This window comes from Montipora foliosa, chromosome 6 (genome assembly GCF_036669935.1).
Source record: "Montipora foliosa isolate CH-2021 chromosome 6, ASM3666993v2, whole genome shotgun sequence".
Taxonomy (NCBI): domain Eukaryota; kingdom Metazoa; phylum Cnidaria; class Anthozoa; order Scleractinia; family Acroporidae; genus Montipora; species Montipora foliosa.
In genome coordinates, this window is record NC_090874.1 from 66,798,894 (window position 1) to 66,808,893 (window position 10,000).

General features: G+C 39.7%; 1 protein-coding gene across 2 annotated transcripts in view; it reads left to right on the forward strand.

The window, feature by feature from the left end:
* The window catches only part of LOC138008194 (uncharacterized), a 148,655-nt gene that overhangs the window by 42,401 nt on the left and 96,254 nt on the right, over positions 1-10,000 (forward strand). For both annotated transcript variants that reach the window (XM_068855437.1, XM_068855438.1), the window contains 3 exons: positions 7,872-7,922; positions 8,347-8,403; positions 9,190-9,246. In XM_068855437.1, coding sequence (XP_068711538.1) covers positions 7,872-7,922; positions 8,347-8,403; positions 9,190-9,246 — 165 coding nt within the window. The remainder of the gene's footprint in view (positions 1-7,871; positions 7,923-8,346; positions 8,404-9,189; positions 9,247-10,000) is intronic.

Below are 10,000 nucleotides of genomic sequence, written 5' to 3' on the forward strand. Positions count from 1 at the left end.
ATGTAGTATTCTGTTATTATCAGCTTGGGTTGTAAGGTCTGTGATAGAAATTCCCATAGTTCAGCTCCGAGTAAGGCAGCAAGCAATTCTAGTCTTCGCAGAGTGTGTTGTTTGAGAGGGGCTACCTTGCTTTTTGACATGACAAAGCTGCAGGTGTTGGTTGTTGTTCCTCTGAGGTAAGCTACTGCTCCGTACGCTAGCTGACTGCTGTCGCAGAAGATGTGGAGTTGTGCCTTTTCGTTATCGTTAGTGAGGTATTGTCTAGGAATTAGTATGGAAGTGAGTTCTTTGATTTCACTTAGCCATTTTAACCATTTTTCTCTGTAGTTTTGTGGGAGTTCCGTATCCCATGGTATTTTCATCTTCCATAGTTCTTGCATCATTATTTTACCTTTTGCTGAAACTGGTTCAACAAAACCGAGTGGATCAAACAGTTTAGAAGATAGACTTAATACGGAACGTTTGGTTGTGGATTGTAGCGCGTGGATTTCTTGAATTAGCTTATCTAGCGATAGTGATAATGTGTCGGTATTAGAATTCCAGACCAGTCCCAAGACCTTGGTAATGGCTTCTGCACACGCTCCGTCTTGGGATGCTATCTTGTTTATGGTGTCGTCATTGCTGGTCCATTGTCTGAGATTCATACCAGCCTCTTTGAAGTATTGTCTTGACGATGTGTAGTACTCTATCGCCTGTTGAGGGTACTCGTTCCCGATAATACGTTATCCATATAAATGGACGTTTTGAGGTCGTTAGATATCCAGTCGTTCTTTCTGTTTAGGTGGTATTGAATGGTTGCATTTAAAAGGAATGGTGATGGTGCTGCACCGAATAATACCACGCGGAACCTGTATGTTATTATATTGTCTGGATGGTTAACTGGTAGGGTTGGATCCTTGAGCCACAGAAACCTTGTAGCATCTCTGTCTTCTTCGTTTATTTCAATTTGCAAGAAAGCTTTTTCTATGTCTGCGGTGAAAGCTATCTGGTTAATTCGGAAAGTCAACAGTATTTTAGGTAGTTCCTGCATTAGATTGGGGCCTGTATGTAGGCAATCATTGAGACTTAATGCTGTGGGTGACTTCTTCGCGGACGCGTCGTAGACTATACGCATTCTTGTGGTCGAGCTATCTGCCTTGAATACGGGGAAGTGTGGTATATAGTGCAATTTTCCTGAGTGTATTGATGGGTCGTTTACGACTTCGATAAATCCTTGTTTCACCTGGCTTTGCAGTTGCTCGTCATATTTGCTGATTAGTTCTGGATCTCGTTTGTTTAGACTGCATTGAAGGTTAACTAATCTCTTCTTTGAGAGTGCAAAGTTGGACGGTAGATCCTCTGCAGTGTCCCGCCATGGGAGCGTTACTGTATACCTGCCAGAGTCCTTGTTAAATTGTATAGATTTGTGAAACTTTGCGTGGACGGCGTTACCGTTATCTGTATTGGTTTTGGGAACCGAGCTTATCTCCCAGAACTTAGTTAAAATCTCGTCTAGTTTTTCTCCTTCGTCTTGGTGTATTTCGAGCGATAGCATTGCGTTTGTATGATCACTTTCAAATTCTTTCGAGATAGGGCCGGATATTAGCCATCCCATTTTGCTTTCTGTGGCGATCAAACAGTCATCCTCAGATTTTTTCATGTTTCCTGTGATTAATTTTGCGAAGTTGTCGTTGCCGATGAGAATATCGACGTTTAGATCATTCTTGGAATTCAGCGGGTCGGCAAGATGCAATCCCTGTAACTCAGACGGTAATTTGACGCGGCCAATTGTGACGGGGAATGGGGGACAGATAGTTTGTGTTACTAGTGCATTGAGCTGTATCTGTTGTTTATCTGTCAGAACGTGTATCGTGACGACATCTAGCGATTTTTTGACGCTGTTAGAGGAACCGAATGTTGTGAGATTTATGTTTTCCTTTCGTGTCGATTTCAACTCGAGTTTCTCTTTTAGATTTTTGGTGATAAATGTCCTTTGTGATCCTGTATCGAACATGGCTCGAACTGTGAGCTGTGCAGTATTTCCTTTTAATCTAACAATTGCTGACTGCATCAGAATGTGGTCCTTGGCCAGGACGGCATAAGTTGTGCCTGAGTGAACTGGTTTGTGGCCACCCTCTTGTGTTGACTTGTCGTGTTTCAATTCGGTCGTGTGTTGGTCACCATCTTTACATATTGAAGTGTGATGCTTTCTTTTGCATTTTAGACACCTCCCTTTCGATTTACATCGGTTTGATGAATGCTTGAAACCGGCGCAATTGAAGCACCTTTTCTGTTGTTGCAAGAATGCAAGCCTTTCCTCAACGGTTTTTAGTTTGGCGCAGTTTTCAGATCTGTGTGAGCCGTTGCAATATAAGCAGTTTTTTCCTTTGGTTTGGTAGTTGACTTTGCAAGCGCCTTGGTCCGTGGTGGTAAGAAAGGTGCCCGTTGTTGGGACTAGAACCTCGTCCTCTGATAGAGCTCTTTCGCTTGTTGCTGCTGTATGACTTCTTTCGCGCGTTTCTATTTCCTTCCGTAGTTCCGTTCGTAATTCGGTCAGACATTTGTCCGCGGATGGGTTAGCTCTGAAGATGAGGCGCGTTAATTCTTCCGGTATTTTCTTCAATAGAATTGGAATTAGAAGGTTTCCGTAGGATTCCGCCTTTACATCTAATGCTTCTAGACCACGTATATTGGATTCACATGTATCATAAAATTCTCTTAGGTTAGTTGTGTTATTCGTTGGTGAAGGGACATTAATAAGCGATTCCATGTGTGCGTTTATTAGAACTTGCTTTTGCCCAAAACGTTCTTTTAGAAGTTCTGTTGCTTTAATGTAATTGTCCGACGTCATTGGCAATCCGGCAATCGCGCGCGCAGCTTCGTCTTTTAGAATTCCGTTAAGATAAGACATCTTCTGGATGTTTGATAATTCATCGTTTTCATGAATTGTGGCGCTAAAACTATCCCAGAACGTTTGCCATTCAAGAGGATCCCCGTGAAAGGTTTTGAGTGTCATTTTGGGTAAATTGACGTGCTTTTTGCTGGTTGATGGAGCGTGCGATGCATGTTGGTTTGATCTTACCGGTGGATTCTTGTTTTGGATGTATTTTGTAATCCTCGTCTTGATCACTGATACTTTGTCCTGTAGCGTAAGCGTTTCTTCCACATCTCTCGCTATTTCGTCTTCTGATTCTAGCAAGTGTACAATACTTGAGTCTAGAGCTGTGATTTCGTTTTCTCTTCTGGAGATACGCTCGAAGATCGCTGTTAGCTCTGCTGATTCGTCATCTTCAGCGCTCATAAGACGTTCGGCCTTGTTTATATCCTGTGTTACGTGACCTTTATATGCTCTTCTCACTCCTCTCAGTCGTGATAGTTCTTTAGGCATGTTTCAAGTCGGATCTCGGCACCAGTGCCCGGGTCTCGGCACCAGTTTTGGGAAAGAAATCAGACTGACTGGGTTCAGGTGTTTATTTTTACTCCAGCTGAGAAAGATTGATTCCTTACACAATTAGTGCTCTATGACGCACACTAATTAAAGGAGGCTTTAACTAATTGTTGACAGTTTTGAAAGAGAAAAAGTGTGAATTTGGAGCAAAATACACCGGCTTTCCGACGAGACCTGGCGTTTATTTTTAGGACAGCACCTAATGGAGTAAATACAGTATCAGTTAGCCAATATCAAAAATATCATATTACTCTTTGTTTGTCCCTCCAAATTTTGCATAAGCATTTTTTCCAGTTTCTCTTGGGACCATTATAATTCCCAAGTGGAAATAAAAACAATTCCTATGCAAACTTTTGGAGGGTAGTAGCCAAAACGAATGAAGGAAAAATACCGAACATTTGGATATAACATTACAGGAGAATAACGACAAAAATTGAAACAAAAAAACTTAAGAAAAAAAGACACCCCGATCCCGGCACCCGGCCCGGCGTTTTGGCTACTACCCTACTGGAGGGACAAACAAAGAATATTATGGTATTTTTGATATTGGCTAATTGTTTCATTTTCTCAGCAACATTTTATCAATCTTGTCGAAGCATTCATCCCACCATTTAGGTAACTTATTGCCTTAGATAATACGATGCCACCCTCACATGCTTTGTGTTTCCACCACAGGAAAATAACAGTTTCTTCACGAAACGCAAATTTTCCGACTTAAATTTTTGCTTGCTAACATATTTATTGATGACATTATGTCAGTGAAAAGCTAAAAACAGGGACGACGGAGCATATTTTGTATTGTGTGGGGGGGGCGGGGGGGGGGGGGGGTGCTAACAAGCAAGAGCCGCTAACTAAATTGTAGGGGGTTCCCTGAAGGAAATTCTCCGCCAGAAAATTTTGAAATCTTGAAGCTCGGAAATGCAACTTTTTCCTTTTGTTAGTTTGCTCTTTTTATGCTTTATGAGTTTTTTTTTCCTCTATTTTTTCTTCATGGGCAGTCCCCTAGCTCCGCCGTCCGTGAGAAAAAGGAGCACTTCGGTCTACAATTGGGTACCCTGTGGTTGTTGTGTTGACAAACTTTCGTCATGTTTATATTGTGCTGTGGCCGTTTACATACGTGTAGTTCCAAACATTCTTAAAACTCCCACTTCTCACTAAACTAGACCCTCCGTGAGAGTACACTGGGTTGCCTGTGGTACGTGCAGCGTTCCAGGCAAATTGTGACTGGCCCACGGGCCGATTACGGGCTTGTAAAAACAAAGCCAAAGGTAATTAAAAAACCATATAATAAACTACTTACTAACCGAGCTAGCTCGAGCCGTACTGAGGAATATTGGCCCTGGGTCGTTTTTGTATGGGCCTCGCTGCGCTCGGTCCGTACTGCCACGACCTCGGGCCAATATTTCCCTGGCAGTACGGCCCTCGCGCTCGGTTAGTAAGAAGTTATTAAGGGGCACCCAGAAGTCATACCAGCAGACGCCCTTTGACTCACAGGTCCTCACACGTTCGTACGACGAAACAGATCCTTTTCTGAGGTTAAAAACCTGGCTACTGGCCTAACTCTTTTTCCTAATTTCCCAACCGCGAGAAAACCGCGGTAAATCAGCCATCGCCAAAAAAATTTTTTTTTTCTCAAAAAATATTTAAAGTTAGGGGGAAAAAATACATCATTTTAAAGCTAAGAAAATAAGCTTTCCAACAGCATATAACTTATTTACAGACAACTGAAACATTTTATAAAAGCGAAAGTTGAACGAAAAAATTTAAGAAAAATAACAGTAAAATATGTTTTCTAGGCAAAATTTGGTCATTTTAGCGTTGATTACGAATTTTTGGATGCAAAACTAATATTTTCTGCAATTTATCTGCTTTCTTGGACATAAATTCGACCGAAAACTGATAAGGCACGAATATTTTTAGATTTTTAGGAATAATAGATAACGTGGTTCAATGCGTAATGTGATAATGCGATAAGAGTGTCAAATTTGCGACCCATTAATATTGCTAACGACAACGGAAGCGATAGCAGTACGAATAATTAACCTCTGTGATAAAATGCAGACTGAGGGTAAAATGCAGACTGCAGACTGCAGACTGCGGGTTAATAAAATAATAATGAAAAAAGAGTTATAAGAGTGTTAGTAGCCGTTTGTACTTTCACACTGAAACCCCAACACAGCTCCCATCGCTTTGGTTGCCCCACCGCATGTTTTAAATCCGGATTTTTATCGAACTCTGTAAGAATTGAAGCTGTTTGAATCCTTGTTGTTGTTGGAAAAAGGACAGTTTCGTTAAATGAGTTGCTTTTAGGCAAAGAAGTCACCACCCCGTAATTCAACTGTCCATTTTGCTGCACTGAACAAAGTAATCGAGTAATTACCCAATAACTCAATTTATTTTGACACGCATGGCTACAGTACCAATTAACAAAGACAGAGATAACGTGGATTTTGCAACCATTTAACGTTGCAATTCAGTCGGCTTAAGCCAGTATGACTGAGGTGTAAAAATTTCTTATTAGGATCCTTTCATTCGCTTTCGTGTACGTTATGTTTATCCTTTAGTTCACAAGCTCGTTTGTTTTGCATCTGGAAGATGTAATTTTCAATTATAACCTCTCCCTAGGGGTTATCACGCATAGCTTAACCAATGAAATCCCCGCGTCCTAATTGCTCGGAATACATGAAATTCTTTGTGCATTTCGTTGCACCGAAAAAAGACAACCGAGATTATTCAGGTATTCGAAGTAATAATTGTTGGTTTTTCGATCGATTTCCCTCGATGTACCGGTGTGACAAATAATTTGGAACATTGCAATGCACCTGGAAGCGCAAAAACAAAGCACAGATGATTTCAACGCGTACGATCGCATCCCCAAAAGGTGCAGCGACCTGCAGTCATAATAATGTGAGTTGTTGACAGATGTAAAACAGGATTGTCTTTCAAACAATCTTTATTTTATCCTTATGACTGGTTTTTTTTATTATTAATATTTATTTTACCCTCAGTCTGCATTTTACCCCCGGTCTGCAGTCTGCAGTCTGCAGTCTGCGTTTTACACTGACCGCCCAAATAATCGATTTTTCGACGGAAAATTCATCCCAGAGGATAAAACTATTCACTGGACATGTAATAAAGGTAGATATGTTCGAGCGAAAGCGAAAACAAGCGAATATTTTGACGGAAAACATAACGTGAGATCAAAGGAACATGTGGTGAAGACACGCAATTTCGGCATCGCTTCGACAATAATCTTACCTTTTCAGCGATTTTAACGCTTGAAATTCCATTCAATCCACCTTGTCTAGTCTTTGAATTCACTATTATCGCTGCCCTGCGAATCTTCAATGTTCTACATAACAGCACACTTGGTAAAAGACGGCTCGACGGGCGACAGATTGTTGTCGATGTTGTCGCCTGTCTTGTTCAGTATCCAATTGATTTGCCATTTTTGAGCTTCATAAGGGTATATTTTGTTCAAAGATCCACTAAAACGCCATTCGCGTTACATGACTTTCGACGCCATTACAGGTTAAGTTAATGATTCTACTGTGTCCACCAGAGAAATGTACGCATTTCCACTACCCTCTCGATCCTAAGAAAATACGCGCAGAAGGCTCTATGCACAAAGACACCACTTACCGGGGGAGTGACAGGCAAGACTTTTACCTACACGGAAAAAAATAATAAAACGGAGAAATTCCACCCATTTTCCAACTGGGATTGCCATACGGCAATCTTACTTTCTGCACTTTATTTAAAGCGGTCTCATCTATTTTCATATCAAATCAAAGATGGATATCGGCCTGCTGTGTTTTGACCCGAAAGGTCACAAGAATGCATTTTAATGACATTTTAAGCGCTTGAGGCGTCACGCAAAAGTAATTGCCCAGAGATTTCTCTCTATCAGACGAAAGACCTTTGTCTCAACATTCGATGGCCCAAGTTTCAAAGGGTTTAAAGGTAGAGCACATTCTCTGTAAGATATTTCGTAAGACTCAGTTTTAGTGACGTAAAATATAGGCGCCAAGAATAAAATTATTTGGAAACTGTAGAATGTCTTAAATGCACTCAAACTTAGCCAAACGACAATTAAGAGATTGCTCAGTTAGGATTAGGAGGAATATTTTATGAGGGATGCTTCAGTTGACCTCACAAGACCGTCAAAATGAAGAGACAAATCCCTTGTCCGAGCGGCATTTTCGGCGGTGTTCGGTAATTTGCATTTTTCTCGAAAATAAATCCGTAACAACCCAAACTAACTATACCATGCTTCTTGGTACACATTACTCTTTCAAACTTGGAAGTATGAGCGAAATCGATTTTTCAAGGTTTGCCACGGAATTCAAAGGTTGCTTGATTTTTACGGACATTCACTCTTAAAAATTATCATGTAAAGTCACAAAATTAATAAATATCTTCGTTTGTTTGCTTTTAATATCAGCGATGTCTTCATCACGTGTGACTCCAAGCACTTTCGCTTCTTTCTCCTCGCGTAAGTAAAAGCTAGTAAACGGTGGGTAGTAAGAAACAAAATTTTGTCGCCAATGCAACAGAACTGCTTGCTGTAAAATAAACCCAATAAAAGCATAGAAAAAAAAAATAAAACTTTTTAGAATTATCATGTAAAGTTACAAATGAATATATTTGTTTGCTTGTTTGTTTTGAGTATCAGCGATCTCTTCATCACCTTTGACTCCAAGTACTTTAGCTTCTTTCTCCTCGCGTAAGTGAAAGCTAGTAAACGCGCGCTCGGTAGACAGATAAACCTCTTATGAAAACAAAGTGGCGTCGCCAATGCAACTAAACTGCTTGTTGGAAAATATACCCAATAAAAGCATAGAAAAATTACTTTTATAAAAGATTTTAAAATTATCATGTAAAGTTACAAATGAATATATTTCTTTGTTTGCTTTCAGTATCAGCGATGTCTTCATCACCTGTGACTCCAAGTACTTTAGCTTCTTTCTCCTCGCGTAAGTAAAAGCTAGTAACCGATAGGTAGATAGATAAACCTCTTATGAAACAATTTTCAGTCGCCAATTCAACTAAGCGCTTGTAAGATAAACCCAATAAAAGCATAGAAAAATAAATTTATAAAACATTTAAATTTATCATGTAAACAGGGGCACCTCAACGTCAATTTTCGGAAAATGTCTTTTCGGAAGACGATTTGAGATCAAGAAATTTCGAAACATTTGTTGTAAAATTTCTTGCTTGCCTGCGAGCCTGTCCTAGGATTTTCGAACATCTAAAAAATGGTATAATTGCCCATATTTAATGGATTTTTACCCTAAAAAGGTAACCTAGAATTTTCGGGAGCCTTTTTTCTGGCTGAAATTTTCGAAAAGGTAAGTTTTGATCCCTATAATTTTCGTCTCACTACTGGACTTTCAGCTAGGAAATCCGAACAGATGAAAAATTATTAGGGGATAGAAATATGCCTATACCTACCATTTAAATACTAAAATACGTGTAACAATGCTATGTTTAGTGGTTTAGAACTATATTCTCGTTGGGTGCCCCTGTGTAAAATAACAAATGAATATATTTGTTTGTTTATTTTAGTATCAGCGATACCTTCATCACCTGTGACTCCAAGTAGATAGATAAACCCCTTCTGAACAAATTGGCGTCGCCAATGTAACTAAACTACTTCTTGTAAAATAAACCCAATAGAAGCATAGAAAAATAAATTTATAAAACATTTTAAAATTATCATGTAAAGTTACAAATGAATATCTTTGTTTGTTTGTTTTTAGTATCATCGATGCCTTCATCACCTGTGTCTCCAAGCACTTTAGCTTTTTTCTTCTCGCGTAAGTAAAAGCTAGTAAACGGTAGGTAGACAGATAAACCTCTTATGAAACAAATTGCAGTCGCCAATGCAACTAAGCGCTTGTAAAATAAACCCAATGAAAACATAGAAAAATAAATTTATAAAACATGTAATTAATAATTTTTTGGTAAAGCTTTACTTTTGAATGTCCGTTTACACAAGAGATTTTTGTCGTAGCAACTTGATGCAAATTTTGTTACGCTGAAGTTGCAATTCAGATATTGCACGTGTAAACCCGGTGCGATTATTTATGCGATTTTACACTGATTTGACGCCTCCAATTCGTAAGGGTTTCAAACTTCAACCCTGCTACGACTTGGTACTCTTCATGCAGGTTCTTATTTGTTGACGTATCCTTCCGGCCACCATAGATAACGGAGATACTCACTCTTTTCAGGGATTACATGCACTTGATAAAACATGGCCTCTACGTCTGCCACTAGTGCAACGCTATTCTCTCTGAACCTCGTCAGGACTCCAACAAACGCATTAGCTAGATCAGATCCTTGCATCGTGTTGATTGTAACGCGATCTGTGACTGTGAAGACTAGGACCCCTGGACCCGAGATAAACCTTGTATGCTTTAAACAAGTATTATAAGAATTCTTAGATTCGAACTCGTCAGACACAATACCTACTTGTAAAAAAAGCGTTTGTCCGTACTTCTTCATTCTCCTCCTTGTAGTTAAGTAGACAACCATAAGGAAATCACTTACGAGCAGGGTACGTAATCC